The following is a 17141-nucleotide window of genomic DNA, read 5'->3' on the forward strand; positions in this document are numbered from 1 at the left end:
TCCCAGCAGGCTGAAAGCTGGTTTCTGGGGTTTTGTTTAGCTTCTATATTTGTTACAATGTTTCTTAGAGTTGCAGCTCAGAGGCCGGCAAGTCAGGCGGGGAACGTTGGAGTCTGCAGTCACTGAAGCAAGGAAGCCTCATGTTCGCTTCCAGCTGCCTGGCTGCCGGCCGCCATCTTGGTTGACAGTTAATTTGCATAAGGATATGCTGATTAGCCAATGGGAAGGGTAGCGGTCGTACGCTAATTACCATGTTTCTCTTTTATTAGTGTAGATACCAGTAAAATTTATCACTTTAACCATTTGTAAGTATACTGTTCTCTGGCATTAAGTAGCCACATCGTTGTACAACCAGCCATCAGCACCAGCCATCTACAGAACTTTTCATTTCCAGCTAAAACTCTATACACATTAAATAGTAACTCCCCATTGCCTGTTCCCTAGCCCTTGGCAGCCGTAATTTTACTTCTTGTCTCTTTGAATTTGACTATTGTAGATACCTCATATAAGTGGAACCATACGTTATTTGCCCTTTCGTGACTTGCTTATTTCACTTAGTTAATGTCATTTAGTTAAGTTTCATCCATTTTGTAGTATGTGTCAGCATTTCTTTCCTTTTTAAGGCTAAATAATAATATTGCACTGTATGTGTGCATCACATTTTGTTTATCCATTCACCCACCAATAACTTGGATTGCTTCTGCCTTTGGCTGTTGTGAATAATGGTATGACTTATGCAAATGGATACACTTTTATGATTCTGTGGTTTTCCTCCCCTGGAACTGTAGCTTATGACCCATATAGTCTTATGCAAGTGACTTAACCTCCCTGTGTCTGTTTCATCATCTGCAGTGGAAATGGTAATACAACCTATCCACCCTGCTTCAGGGGATACGGTCTGACAAGAAGAGGTATTATAGACATACCTCTGTAAGTTGCTAATTAGTGTATCCAAGCACATGGAACTTGATGGAACTGGAGTAGCTCTCCAGAACATGCCTTAGGGCTGATTTTCCTGGGCCCTGGGTTCTCTGAGGGGCATAGAACTCTCTGTGATATTGGCTGTCCAGACTGGATGGAAGACATCTGATTTATAGCTGTCACAAGTCTTTTCGAACTTCCATCAATGTTCCAGAAGAAATTAGAATCAACAGCTTATATCCTTCGTTTAAGGTAATGTTCACAAACACTGGGCAAAAGCCTCTTGAAACCCCATTTCAGGCCCTGTCCTCACTGGGGGAGAAAACGGGCTATGTCTCAATGCCCTGAACCAAGACCTTTGGCACCCTCTCTCCAGCTTCCAGAAGGGTCTGTCTCTGAGTTACTATGCAGCATCAGCTTGAGGATTAAATGAGATAATGCTTGTAAATAATTTAGAACAGTGTCTGGTGCCATATAAGAGCTCAATAAATATTCACAATTAGTTATTATTGTTGAGATGATGATGATGATGACAATGATGCATTTCCCCCACAATCTTTGTTGAGTCTCATTTAATTCTGATTTTGTAGCATTATAAGGGGTTTTGTGATGCCATTTTTATTGTCATTGTAGTAGATTATCACATTTGAATATGGTCGTTAGGCCATGATTAACCACACATTTTAGTATGATTGTTACAAGAATATCACTCTATAATTTCTCCTTACAACAAGGTATAATTTTTTTTAAAAATATATTTTATTGATTTTTTACAGAGAGGAAGGGAGAGAGATAGAGAGTCAGAAACATCGATGAGAGAGAAACATCGATCAGCCGCCTCCTGCACATCCCCCACCAGGGATGTGCCCGCAACCCAGGCACATGCCCTTGACCGGAATCGAACCTGGGACCCCTCAGTCCGCAGGCCGACGCTCTATCCACTGAGCCCTCTCTCTCTCTCGAACGTATAATTTTTATAGTAAAAATTTTCCCATCAAGAAAAACTTAGAAAAAAGAGGAAGTTGATTTAACCAATAATAATTTGTCATCAGATATTAACTCTTTATAAAAATGGTAGCCATCAATCTTGTGAGTGACTCTCTTTATTTGTGAGTCCTAGTCAAATCACACTTTTCATTTAGGACCTTGAGGATACTGGAGATTTGAAGAGAGCTTGCAAATCACAGTCATCACATTATTTAAAGAAATTGTACTCAGCAGAATATATAAATCTTTTGGTTAACATTTTAGGCATTAGCTTACTAGTACACCAGAAATCTAGTCTTCAAAATGAATATAAAATTGATAAAATGAGAATTCATATAATTTTTAAAAAAGTCAATTTGCTTATGAGTACTATCATAAGCAAAGCTGTACAATTAGAACTAATGGACTGTCATTGCAGTAAAAAATACACAACATGAATTTTCCTTCTAAATACTTCATTAAGGCAATAATATTCTACATTATGCACACTTTTTGTCTGATGATTGTTAAAATGATATTAAATGAGCTTAGAAATACTGTAAATTGTCCTCAGAGAATTGTTTGTATGTGTTAAGGTATATTTATCCATCTTTTTCAATTTTAAGCTTAAATTAGTTTTTCTTTTTGGTATATGTAGCCTTTCACTCTACTTTTTCTCCCGTGAATTTAAGAAGCATCAGAAAAATCACTGTAGATCTGAACTATGGAGAAATATAATGAAAACTGTTTTAAGTTCTTTGTCTAGGGTTAGGGTTAAGAGATGTGGATTTATAGGTGTGAGTAAATGAAGGTGTGGGCTTATTGTTTTTAAAACTTATCTTTGTATTTTGAGATAATATAAAATATAAGATTTCCTATATTTCCTTCACCCAGCTCCCCAAATGTTAACATTTGGTACATTTTCTTTATCTCTCTCTCTCTCTCTCTCTCTCTCTCTCTCTCGGGATTCGTGCACTGGTGGGAAGCATGGCCTGGTTCGATTACCGGTCATGGCACGGGGCATGCAAGAGGTAGCAGATCAATGATTCTCTCTCATCACTGATGTTTCTATCTCTCTTTCCCTCCCCCTTCCTCTCTGAAATCAATCAATCAATCAATAACTGCTGATAAATTTGAAACTTAGGAAAAATCTCCTAGACTGACATAACTGACCAAAATGATCTTAAGTTGGATAAAATCTTATTTTAATTACAACCAAAACCCAAATTGAGGAACATTCAATAGTAATAATAACAACAATAACAACAACAACAACAATAATAATAATGGCCTGTACTTTTCAAAATACCATGATTATGAAAGACAGAAAGAACAAGGAACTGTTCATTCAGGATTGAAATAAATTGAAGAGATATGACTACTAAATGCAATAAATGATTCTCAAGTAGACCTTAAACCAGAAAAATTTTTTTTCTTTCATTATAAAGGACATTACTGAGACAACTAGCAAAACTGACTAAAGCCTTTAGATTACATAATGGTACTATAGTAATATTCATTTCCTGAATCTGACTATTGTACTGTGGTTATAGTATTTATAATCTTAAATATTGATTAAGTAGACTAATAAAATTAGTGGGTTAAAAACTGGTCTTAAAAGTCTGGAATAAGAATACCAGAGTAAACCCAGAGAAATATAAAACAAAGAAAATAGTAAAGAACAAAAATAAATAGAAAAACACAATACAGAAAATCAAAATCAACTGACTGACTATATATGTATATCAGTTAGCTGTCGTCAAAATAATGCTACATGATACAGGTTGGATTCCTGGGAAACAGACCTTGAGATGGAGATTTGCATGCAGGAAATTTATTAGGGAGGACCCCTGGGATAAGTACTTGGCAGGATTGACTAGAGAGAGAAGGTGGACCATATGGTGCATTCTGAATGAAGGCCTCAGCTGACTCCATGGGTCGCTCTGAAGAGTTGTCCCAAATCAGTGTGGAAGGCTGGGCCTTGACACTCCTGAGTCATTGGTTGCAGGCTGCCCTAAGAAGAGAGCATGGCCTTGGGTGATGAATCTTTCTTAAATTGAGATCATTTCAAAGAGGACCAACAGCTGAGGGCTGTCTGTTCACAGCACTTCTAGCACTGGCTAAATAAGTTCTTTATTTTCAGAGGGAAAACACAGTATTCATTATACTGTCCAGAATTTCAGTGGCTTATGACAACAAGCATTGATTTTTTTGTACGCTCTTTGTCTAGGATTCTGCTGACCTAGACTGGGCTAATATAGGTGCCACACTACAGGTTGTGACCAGATCTTCATGTGTCTCTTCTCCGTTGACAAAAGTCAGTAGCACAAGAGGGCAAGTCCAAATGCAAAAACATTCAGGGCTCTGTTAACTCACATGTCTAAACATCCTATTGGCCAGTCAAGTCACATGTCCAGGTCCAACATTAATGGAGTAGAAGAATACCCTTCTATGGAGGTCCAGGGGAGAAAGTGAATATTTGCTAAAGAATAACCCAGTCTACCATAGTGTGATTCTGCTTAATGAACAAAAGATGAGAATTTCACTGCCAGGATTTAATTGTCAGTCTTTCTCTTAAAATATTTCTATTTGTCATCTCCATCTGTTATGAATGAGATGAAATGTGACAACACCTTCAGTGCTATTTGGCAAAGAAAACAGCTTGTTCTTATAATTTTTAAAATTTATATTTGAATGGATCTTGTATGTTATTTGTAAAGCTATTGAAAAGATGACAACTTTGTATTTATCTGGAGGGAAGACTCAGTTTTTTATGTTTAGTTTTTAAGTTCTTTTATTTTAAACTAAGCTATATATACAGTAAAGCGTATTAAGTATCCTATATTTTAGGTACACTGCTTATACATTTTTACATATATATATATATACATGTAACCACCACCCAGGTCTAGATTAAAAAAAACACACAAAAAACCATCCTGAATCCCAAAAAGGTTTCTCATGCCCCTCTCCTATCAGTGTCCCCCCACTTCCCTTCTGAAGTAACAACTGTCAGACTTCAGTTAACTATCTCACCATCAATTAATTGTTACTTTTCTCAAAGTCCATATAAATGGAATCAGCCAGTATGTTCTCTAGTATGTATGTCTAGCTTTTTGTTATCTTACTGATAAACCATAGTCATTGGTTATATGTCAAACTCCAATGTCTTTTTTTAGCTTACTTCTGTGAATCTTTACTACTGGGTGTTGTCTCTTCTATTATAGAAAGTGTCTCCCATGTTTTACTAATACATTTTCAGGGTAAGATTAGACAATAAAAGTCTATTCAAAAGAAACTGCTATGCTGGAGGGGAGGGTCTGGAGTAGAGGGGTTCAATGGAAAAAAAGGGGGGGACACTTGTAATTGTGGGGACATTATTAATTGAAGGGATCAATAAATGCTACTTTCAACAATAAAGATAAATTTAAAAAAAGAAACAAGAAACTGCTATCTATGCCAGAAAGATGGAGTTAATAATAGGAGCTCCAAGCAAATAATGTGATTGGTTTCCTTTGTGCAGTTAGTTATTGATTTCAACAGAATTGTTCCCTAGGAATTCCACAGTGCATGTGCCTGATGGGAATGTTTATTTTGTACATATACTGATTATTACTGCACTCTCTTCTAGGCTATGGAATAAATGTGGGCTTTGGAGGTTTCATAGCTCCTGGTAAGCTGTGAGTCTGCCCCATTCTTTCCATTTGAGTTGTGGCACAATACAGGAGCTAGTCTTCCAAAGGCAAATGCTTACTTCACTGTTCAGTAACACAAACACTCTGTAATCACTTGAGATTTTGGTCATAACAACTTATAAAGGTTGAGAAAGTACTTTGGTTCTTTGAAGTCTTATTAGATAATAGCTCATTATCAATTTTAAAAGTGACTATAAGAAGAGTATTTTCATTCATCTAACGTGAACAAAAGACAGAAAATCCATTTATGCTTTGAGTGGTTAGTATAATATCAGTTGAGAAAAACTCATTTAATTCTCTCACTTCTGGTTTCATAGCACTCGTTAATTATAAAAATTACTTTTACCTCCTAAGGAATCTCAGCAACATAATTACTTTGTCTAATTATTGATTTTGAGTACCATTTAATCTTTTTTAGTTTTGTTATTCATTATAAATACTAGAGGCCCGGTGCATGAAATTTGTGCACTTGGAGGGGGGGGGGTGTCCCTCAGCCCAGCCTGTGCCCTCTTGCAGTCTGGGAGCCCTCAGGGGATTTCTGACAGATGGCTCCTTAGTGCTGCCATGGATACGGGAGAGGCTCCTGCCACCGCTGCTGCGCTCACCAGCCATGAGCCTGGCTTCTGGCTGAGCAGTGCTCCCCCTGTGGGAGCACACTGACCACCAGGGGACAGCTCCTGAGTTGAGCGCCTGCCCCCTGGTGGTCAGTGTGCGTCATGGCGACTAGTTGTTCCGCCCTTCAGTTGATTTGCGTATTAGCCTTTTATTATATAGGAGTTTTAAAAATAATCATTAATGGCCCTGGCTGGGTGGTTTGGTTGGTTGGATCGTTGTCCCTTACAGAAAAAGGTTGAAGGTTTGATTCCCAGTCAGGAACATATCTAGGTTGAGGTTCCATTTCTGGTGGTGGCCGTACAGGAGACAACCAACCGATGTGTCGTTGTCAAATTGATATCTCTCTCTCTCTCTCTCTCTCTCTCTCTCTCTCTCTCTCGCCCCACCTCCCAACTTCCTTTCTCTAAACATATCCTCTGGTGAGGATTAAAAAAATAACAATCATTTATGAAAATACATTATTAATTGAAGGGATCAATAAATGCTATTGAACTTTCTTTTCATTTTCATAAGTTATATATCCAGAAACAATAATCATTTAGTTTCAGGGATGCTGGAGTTTGCAGAGGACAAGCAAAAAATAAAGATTAATTCTAACATTTTTTGTAACCCCTGCTACAGAAGAATGAGAAGAAATTTACTTGAAAGTTGAGGTTATTATTCTACAATTGTGACACATATAGCAAAAGACTATACATGGTCAGTGGTCTTAGCTGTGCTTATAACTAGGAAATTGATGGTTTCAGGTGTACAGCATAGTGATTGGATATGTATATAATTTATGAAGTGATCCCCCCAATAAGTCTAGTACCCACCTGGTACCAAACACAGTAATTACAATATTATTGACTGTATTCCCTATGCTATACTTTACATCCACATGACTATTTCATAACTACCAATTTGTACTTCTTAATCCCTTCCCCTTTTTCACCCACCTCCCCCAAACCCCCACCTACCTGGCAACCATCAGTTTGTTCTCTGTATCTATGGGTTTGTTTCTGTTTTGTTTGTTCATTTATTTTTTAGATTTCACATATAAGTGAAATCATATGGTATTTGTTCTTATCTGCCTTAACTTCACTTAGCATAATACTCTCTAGGTCCATCCATGTTGTCATACATGGTAAGATTTCATTCTTTTTTTATGTCTCAGTAATATTGCATTAAATATATGTACCGCATCTTCTCTCTCTCTTTTTAAAAAACAAAACAAAAAACTTTTTATTGATTATTAGAGAGCGAGGAAGGGAAGAGGGATAGAGAGATAGAAACATCAATGAGAGAGAAACATCAATCAGCTAGCTCCTGTACCCACCCTACTGGGGATTGAGCCCACAATCCAGGCATGTATCCTGACTGGAATCAAACTAGTGACCTCTTGGTTCATGGGTTGATTCTCAACCACTGAGCCATATTGTCTGGGCATGTACCACATCTTCTTTTCCAGTTGTCCATTGATGACTTGTGCTGCTTCCATATTTTGGCTATTGTAAATAATGCTGCAATGAACATAGGGATGCATATATATTTTCGAATTGGTGTTTTGGATTTCTTCAGATAAATATCCAGAAGTGAAATAGCTGGGTCATAAGTTTGTCCTATTTTTAATTTTTTTAGGAGCCTCCATACTGTTTTCCGAAATAGCTCTATGAATTACAATCCCACAAACAGTGCACGAGGATTCCCTTTTCTCCACATCCTAGCCAACACTTGTTATTTGTTGAATTATTGATAATAGTCATTCTGGCAGGTGTGAGGTGATATTTCATTCTGATTTTAATTTGTATTTCTCTGATATCGAGCATCTTTTCATATTTCTATTGATCATCTGTATGTCCTTTTTGGAGAAATGTCTATTGAGGTCCTCTGTCCATTTTTTAATTGGATTGTTGTTGTTTTTGGTATTGTTTTTTGAATTCTTTATAATTTTGGATATTAACCCGTTACCAGATGTATCATTGGTGAATATGTTCTCCCATTCAGTGGCTTATCTTTTCATTTTGTTGATGGTTTCCTTTGCTGTGCAAAAACTTTTTATTTGACATAGTCCCATTCGTTTATTTTTTTCTTTTGTTTCCTTTGCCCAAGGAAATACATCAGAAAAAAATATTACTAAGAGAAATGTCAGAGATTTTACTGCCTGTGTTTTCTTGTAGGATTTTTATGGTATTGAGCAGCCGTGGGCAAACTACGGCCCGCGGGCCGGATCCGGCCCGTTTGAAATGAATAAAACTAAAAAAAAAAAAAGACCGTACCCTTTTATGTAATGATGTTTACTTTGAATTTATATTAGTTCACACAAACACTCCATCCATGCTTTTGTTCCGGCCCTCCGGTCCAGTTTAAGAACCCGTTGTGGCCCTCGAGTCAAAAAGTTTGCCCACCCCTGGTATTGAGTCTTACATTTAAGTCTTTAATCCATTTTGAGTTTATTCTTGTATATGGTGTAAGAAGGTGGTCTCTAGTTTAATTTTTTCACATGTATCTGTCCACTTTTCCCAACACCATTTATTGAATAGACTGTCTTGATTCCATTCTATGTTATTGCCTCCTTTATAAAATATTAATTGATTAAATAATTATGTCTGGCTCTTTATTCTGTTCCATTGATCTGTCTTTTATGCCCGAATCATGCTGTTTTGATTAGATGTAGCCTTGTAGTGTAGTTAGATATCAGGTAGTGTGATTTCTCCAACTTTGTTCATTTTTCTCAAGATTGATGTGGCTATCCAGGATCTTTTGTGATTCCATATACAATTTTGGATTATTTGTTCTAGTTCTGTGAATACGTCATTGGTATTTTGATAGGAATTGTGTTGAATCTATTAATTGCTTGGGTATGTTCATTTTAACAATGTTAATTCTTCCAGTGCATGAGCACAGTATATGCTTCCACTTATTTGTATATTCTTCAGTTTCTTTTTTCAGTGTCTTATAATTTTCTGAGTACAGATATTTCATGTAAAAAAAAAAAAAAGGTGCAAGACTTGGCTTTCATTGTCAGAAAGTTAAAACAGAACTAGTTCTTACTTGACAAGATTTGATCACCTTGTCCGCCAAACCTGCACCACACCTACATGCTTATCCAGAAGTAGAACCAGTTGTCCTGTTTTGCAGTTTTCCTGTATACAAATGGGCATACATGTTATAGATGAATCTCTTTCTTGCCAGTAAAAAAACCACCAAGTTTTTCAAAACTTAAAAGTTTGGAACCTAGTTTATTCTCTCCTGATGGGAGGAAAATGTTACACCCAAGGTACTTTTGCAAAAAGCCACTTTTATTATTATAACCTGTCTTTTCTTCTTTCAAATTATTCTTTAAATCACTCTTCCTTGAAATTTATAGGAAACCCCCACCAACCTAGCTGTTCCAAGCCCTGCCTGGTCATTCTTGGTCTTAAAAATGTCAACCAAGTTAATTTTTAACATGGATAGGTAATTTTGTTTGGTTTGTTTTATACAGATGTGTAATTTTGTTTTGTCTTACTACCATTCATTCTCAGTTCAATTTATTTATTTCTGTTTCTCCTTTCTTAGTACATCATTTTCTTAATCCAATCTGAGAAATTTTTTTCTCACTCTCTGACACATGATGTTTTTTGCCCCCTTGATATATTTTTTATTGATTCCAGAGAGAGGTAGAAACATCAATGATGAAAGAGAATCATTGATCAGCTGCCTCCTGCACATCCCACACTGGGGATAGAACCTGCATGCTGGGCATGTGCCCTGACTGGGAATCGAACCGTGAACTCCTGGTTCATACGTAGATGCTCAACCACTGAGCCATGCTGGCCGGGCAACATGATCTATTTTTTAGGATCTTGTTCAGGAAGGCTGTGCCAGCCTTGTATAGTAGCTGAAGTGACTTTGGCATTTTTAACAGAAAGGATGATGAAACATACAGGTTTCCAATTTAATGCCTGGAGGTCCTGGATATCCATAGTTAGGTTGCTATAACAAATGAATCATTAAAAAAAAATACACACCTTAAAAGGCACAAATCAACATTTTCTTAAAGCAGTAAATGATATTTTAAATAATTGTTAACTAATCTGTTATTCAAATTTTTCTTAATTTTGTGAGAAAATAACTACCTCAGTATATGGTTGTTAATTAACTGTATTATGCACTTCAGTATCTGTTCTTAAATAATCTAGGACGTTTGCATTTATGGCTGATCTTTTCTCTCCATTTTGTTTGTTTTCTTTAGTTTCATGCTATGGATACATTATATAGACACAGCTATGACTTGAGCAGTGCAATAAGTGTCTTAGTGCCACTTGGAGGACCTGTTTTATGCAGAGATGAAATGGAAGAATGGTCAGCCTCTGAAGCTACTTTATTTGAAGAGGCACTGGAAAAATATGGCAAAGACTTCAATGATATACGTCAAGACTTTGTAAGTAGAAAATTGTGAATGATATAAAATGTTGAGGTTGGGAATATTTTATTTGTTTTAGAAATCTGTGACTTAGTAATTTTTATCTGCTCAACATAGAATGAAGGCCAGTATTATAAAGGGAGAAACTGACATTTATTCTCGGAATTAATTGTGAATAAGAACCAAGGCCAGGAGGCCTTGAGTTCTTGCTGTAAACCTTGGCAGTATGAATTCATCCTCTTCACCTTTCTGAGGTCTGTTTAAAATATGGACAGATTGTCTAACCATTTGCACTAAATATATCTAATATATCTAATTCCTGCCTCTTAAGCTCGTTGCCCTCCTTTAGACCTTCAGTGTTTTTCTAGTTGTCTGACTAATTGTTGAGCCTAAAATTTTGATGTGGACCTTTAATGTGGAAACAACCTGTAAAGCAGAGGAGGAGAATTTGCTTTATAGGCTTTCTATCTTTGACTCCTCTTAATGATATGCAGTATCTAATTTGCCTTTTAAATATTAGATAGTCTTTTCTCCTATTATGTACTTCCTTTTGTCTTTGTGGAATTGCTCTAATTAAGTTTATAATCACTTTGAAGTGGAGAAATTTCCATTTGAGAAGTCTATAAATAGATTTCTATAGCAGCCATTCTTTATAAAAAGTTATGAAAATAGAATCTTTATAGACTATGAAGTATTTGATGCAAGTTAATATCCTGCCTTTTATGTTGTTGAATTTTTGTTTGAATTATTCCTGAAGAAAAATTATTACTATCAATATGGATACATTAAATTCCAAACATGATAATTAATTAATTAGTGTCACTAACATTTGTTCTTCTGGCAAAACTTCATTCTTACCCAGATTGTTATATGTCATGATTTCAATTTATAGGAGGTGCAGGTGAGGATTTAAAATGCATTGGTGGCATTTAGCTTCAGATGGTCAGAATAATGCACCAGTGTGATGTTATTACTATGGTATATTAATGTACCATACCACTAAGTAGAAAACACAAAAACAAAGCCCCCTAAAGAACAAAATCCACAGGTCTGACAAAGGAATGGAAGGAGAAACATTAAAGTGAAACTACTTTCCCTGCACTGAGTGTGACATGCTCATTTTATGTTCTAGTAATTCTTCTGGACCCATTTCAATTCAACAAATGTCTGTTGAGCATCTGCAGCATGCCAGGCCTTCAGGTAGGCACTAGGCATGCAACAGAAGCATAACGTTACTTTAGGGAATGAGTTAATAGTCAACATCAAGTGATTGAAGCACATATACCAATTAATATAAAATGTAGTCATTTCTGTCAGCACTATGAATAAGTATTATGGGGTATTGGGAGGGGAACTGTCAGTTGTGCCAGTCAAATCAGAAATGGCTTCACAGAGTTAACTGGCATTTCAACTGGATCTCTTAGGTAAAGGGAGAAAACAGCAAATTGAAAAGTATACGTGAGGTATGATAGCACTTCCAGGCACCTAACACAGGACTAGGAAGAAACTCGCTGAAGAGTAACTTGGTGCAATATACTCAGACACAGAGGCTGACACTGATATGAGATAAAAGAACTGTATGAAAATGAGTATGACAGTAATAATGCTGTTAGATGGTTTTTGTTACCTTCAAGATCTAACAAAATTCTTGTAAATTTGCATTGTGGTATATATTAGTTTTGCTGAGGGTAGTTATATTGCTTGTTGATTAGCCAATCACATTAGGTTTGTAGTATTTTGGAGACTGAAATTTTCCACCAGTGTCAAAAACCTTAAAGAATATATGATACCAGGAGGCTGACTGCCCAAAGGGTTTAAGTTTTTTTGTAGTTTGGAGTGTTTTTAAACTAATTATTCACCTTCACCCCATAATACTGGTAAAAGTAATACATAAACCTGAAGACCATATATGACAAGCCCACAGCTAATATCATATGCGGTGGTGAAAGACAGAGGTACATGAAAAGTACTCAACACCACTAATCATTAGGGAAATACAAATCAAAACCACAATGAAATATCACCTCATATCTGTTAAGACAACTATTATAAAAAAGACAAGAGATAACAAGTGTTGGCAAGAATGTAAAAAGGGCTTGGCATTAATTCTTCATTAAATGTTTGATGGAATTCAACAGCAAAGAAATCTGGTCCTGGGATTTTCTTTGATCAGAGGTTTTTGATCCCTGATTAGATCTCCTTCTTAGTTATAATCTATTCCGATTTTCTATTTCTTCATGATTCAGTCTGGGTAGGTTTTATGTTTCTAGGAATTTATCCATTTTTTCTAGGTTATCTAATTTGTTGGCATATACTTGTTCATAATAGTCTCTTAACATAAGCCTTTGTATTTGGGTCTTCTTTTTTTTGCTTAGTCTAGCTAAAAGTTTTGTCAGTTTTGTTTTATCTTTTCTAAAAAATAGCCCCTAGTTACATTGATCTTTTCTATTTTTATAGTTTTCACTTCATTTACTTCTGCTCTGATCTTTGTTATTTCCTTCCTTCTGCTAATTGGATCCACTCTCTTTCTCCTCCCATCCCCCCTGCATAATTCCTAATGACCTGTCTTTTAGTTCACATATTCTTTTTTTCTGCTTAATCAAGTCTGTTGTTGATGTTCTGTATTGTATTTTTCATTTAATTAATTGTATTTTTCAGCTTTAGAATTTGTTAGGTTCCTTTTCATTATTCTTTGTTGAACTCATTTTGTTTGTATATTGTTTTACTGATTTTATTGCATTGTCTGTCTGTACTTTCTTATAACTTATTGAACTTCCTTAAAACAATATTTTTTAAATTCTCTTTCAGGCAAGTAGTTGATATCCAGTTCTTTGGGGTCAGTAACTAGAAAATTATTGTGTTTCTTTGGTGTCATGTTTCCTTAGTTTTTCATGTTTCTCATGGGCCTGTGTTGATGTCTGTGGATTTGATAGAGCAGTCACCATTTCCATAGTTTACAGGTGGTTTTGGTGGGGAAAGGCCTTCACCAGCAGGTGGTGCAAGGGCACTGGCTTATTGGGGCCTGATGTTTCCAGCTCCCAGGTAGGTCAAGTGGCATAGTCACATTCAGCTCCATCAGCTGAAGTCAATGTTGCTAAAGATTGCAAGGGTCCTCCATGGTGTCTGCATTGGTAGTGAGGACTGTTACAGTCTTCAGTGACAATGGCTGCTGGGGAACTTCCTGATCTCTTTTCTCCCAGGGGGCTATAGCCAAGGGATCCCTCTTGGCAATGGGTCTGGCTTTGGAGGGACCTTTGGTGGTATTGGTGTGAGGCATGGACACACTTGGATCCGTCACGGAGCCAGGAGTAGATCATGTATGCTCCTTGAGTGGCTGAGTGTAGGGTCTAGGCTGCTGGCCAGTTTCCATGGCTCTGGTACCTGAGATGTGTGCACATGTGGAACAGCTGTGGAGCTGAGGTCTGAAGCACAGGTACATGTGGAGCAGCCAGGACTTTGGGGTCCAGGGTATGCACAGAGTTGGAGGTAGGGGCTGGCAGCCCTGTTCCAGGGGACACAGCAATGTCTTCTGGGAGTGACCCAGCAGCATCTCCTAGCGGCAGCAATAGCTGTTGGTTACCTCAGTGTCAAAAGGTGCTAGTTTTCTCTGCAGAGCAGGCTGCTGTGGTCCATGCCAGCATACATTGTGGAGCCCTGTGCTGGGAAAGCTGCAGGAATTCTGTCCTGGGGGCTGTATGAGTGGCAAAGGCTGCCGGGCCCTCTGTAGAGCAGGTCACTGGGGACCTCAGTGGCACACACCTCATGGCTTATATTGATAGCCTCCACCCTTCTTCTTGGTTCTTCGCCATTTTAAGATGTCTCAGCTAAGCCGTCTCCACAGTGATCCTTTCTGTGTGGTAATCCATTAATTGCTCCACTGTGTTGCTGTAGGTTCTTAATTTGAGTCTTGTGCCCTCCCAGGGCTATTTTTGTTTGTTGATAGCAGTCTATTTTCTGTTTGGTTGGTTGTTTGTTTGGGGGAGGGGGGGGGCAGACCAAGACTGGTAGCTCCTATTCCTCTATCTTGCTCCCATCCACTTTAAGTTGTCTAGTTTACTGTCATAAGGTTGTTCATAATAGTCCTATTACCCTTTTAAGGCCTTATATGGACACATGTGCTAATGTGTCCTCTCATACTCCTGATGCTGATGATTTAGCTCTTCTCTCTTTTTCCCTCATCAGTCTGGCCTTAGGGCTTTCTCAATTTTATTGATCTTTGCAAAGAACCAGCTTTTGGTTTGATTGATTTTCTGATTCATTAATTTCTGCTTTTATGTTTATTATTTCCTTCCTTCAGCTTGCTTTGGACTAATGTGCTTTGTCTTTTCCTAGTGTCTTTTTAAGGTTGAATCTTAAATCATTTATTTGAAACATTTCTTGTAATGCAATCATTTATTGGTAGCATATGTTTAGCTAGTAATGATTTATTTCAGCTTTGCCTGAAAAAGATATTTCCTCTATAAAGATATTTCATTCTTTCTAGAATTCATTTATTTTCTTTCTTAATACTCTAAAGATGTTTATTTGGTTTATGCAGTTTCTGATGAGAAAGTTCCTCTGTATGTAAATGTTTCTTTTTCTTTGTGTTCAAGATTTTTCTTTACTCTTGGTTTTCAGTAGTTTTACTACTACATTTTGCCTGGGTGTGTTTTTATTTGTAATTATTCTACCTGTAGTTCACTTAGTTTCCTAGAGCTGAGATTTTCTGTTTGTGCGTTAGTTTGCATAATTTGTATTGATTCATCTTCTAGTACACTAATGCTTTTCTTGGCTATATCCAGCAAACTGATTAACTTGTTAAAGGAATTCTTCAAACATGATAGCATGTTTTTTTTTCACATGTATACTTTATTCTTTTTTATGCTTTCTATCTGTGTTTAAATTCACCATCTGTTTGTGTTGTCCACCTTTTCAACTGGATTCTTTGTTATAATTATCATAGTTTAATATCTGATACTTCCAAAATTTGGGTCATATTGGAGTCTATATCTGTTGCCTGATTTATTTCTTGAAAATGGGACATTTATTTTCATGCTGTTTTTTAATGTCTTCTATCTTTGAGTGGATATGGAACATCCTGTGTAAACAACATAGGCTGAGTTAAACAGTATTTGTATTCTGAAATGAGCATGCCTCTTCATCTAGGTCATTATTGTAGGGGATTGAGTCTGTCTGGTTAGTAGTGGGCCACATTTGGGTTTTCCTGTTCTTTTAAAGAAAGTGGAAAGGAGGGAGGGAGGGACGGAAGGAGGAAAAAGGAGGGAGGGAGGGAGGGAGGGAGGAAGAGGAAGGGAGGGAGAGGGAAGGAGGGAGGGAGAGACATCAAATGGTTGCCTCCCACATGCACCCCAAACCATGACCTCCTGGTTTTCGGGTCGACGCTTGACCACTGAACCATACTGTCTGGGCTTGATGTTTTGTTTTTCCCATATATTTTTCTGTTACTAAATTCTAGTTTAATTTTGTTGTGATCAGAAAACATACTCTGTAAAAACCAAATTTTACATTTTTGTGATTTGATTGCTTCTGACCCAGTGTATGGCCTGTTATGGTGAATGTTCTGTGTGCTCTTGGAAAGAATAGATATTTTGCTGTTAGGTGGAATGTTCTGTAAATGCTACTTAGGTCAAGTTTATTGATAGTGTTGTTCAAGTCTTCTGAAGCCTTATTGATTTTCTGTCTACTTGTTCTATTACTTATTGAGAGAGCTATTACTTATTGAGAGAGCAGCATTAAAAGTCTCTAGCTATAATTGTGGAATTTCTATTATTCCTTTCAATTGTAATTAGGTTTTTGCTTTTAATTATGTTAAACTCTATTATTAGGTACATGCACACTTAGGATTATTATGTTCTCATGGTGAATTGACCATTTTATCTTTAAATCATGCTTCTCTATTCATGGTAATACTCTCTGTGGCGAAGTCTACTTTATTTTCTATTAATATAATTACTCAAACTTTATTTTTTTACATGATATATCTTGTTTTCATCCTTTCATTTTTATCTTATTTATGTCCAAAGTGGGCTTTTTGTGGACAGAATACAGTTGTATTTTAAAAACATAAATAATATGACAAGCTCTGCTTTTTAGTTGTAGTTTTTAAAACTAATATAATTATCATAATATAATTATGAGTTTAAATCCATCATCTGAGCACTAATTTTCCATTTGTCTCATTGTTTTTTGTCCTTTCCTCCTTATTGATCAACTTTTTTTTTTATTGATCAACTTTTTATGATTCCCTTTATACTAGTGGCTTACTAATTAAACTTTTGTTTTATTTGTTTAGTGGTTTACAATATGCATCTTCCAAGTACCATAGTCTACCTTTCAACCAAATACCACTCAATTACATAGATTATAAGAATTATATAACAATGCACTTCCAGTTCCTCCTTCCCCTTACTGTGCTTTTGCTGCCATACACTCTATGATCACTATTTTTTGCTTTAGATAATCAGTGATCTTTTAAAGAGATTTAAAAAAAATATCTTTTTCCATAACTATAACTATATAAAATATATTTACTTATATTTACTTATTATTATTATTTT

General features: G+C 36.5%; 1 protein-coding gene across 5 annotated transcripts in view; it reads left to right on the forward strand.

Annotated features, from left to right (window-relative positions):
- Positions 1-17141, forward strand: part of MTA3 (metastasis associated 1 family, member 3) — a 121506-nt gene that overhangs the window by 65125 nt on the left and 39240 nt on the right. For all 5 annotated transcript variants that reach the window (XR_001361820.1, XR_001361821.1, XM_014538452.1 and 2 more), the window contains exon 9: positions 10414-10602. Coding sequence is in view for 3 of the 5 variants with exons in the window: in XM_014538452.1 (XP_014393938.1) it covers positions 10414-10602 (189 nt within the window). In the remaining 2 variants the exon portion in view is untranslated. The remainder of the gene's footprint in view (positions 1-10413; positions 10603-17141) is intronic.

Source organism: Myotis brandtii, unplaced genomic scaffold (genome assembly GCF_000412655.1).
Source record: "Myotis brandtii unplaced genomic scaffold, ASM41265v1 scaffold191, whole genome shotgun sequence".
Lineage (NCBI taxonomy): Eukaryota > Metazoa > Chordata > Mammalia > Chiroptera > Vespertilionidae > Myotis > Myotis brandtii.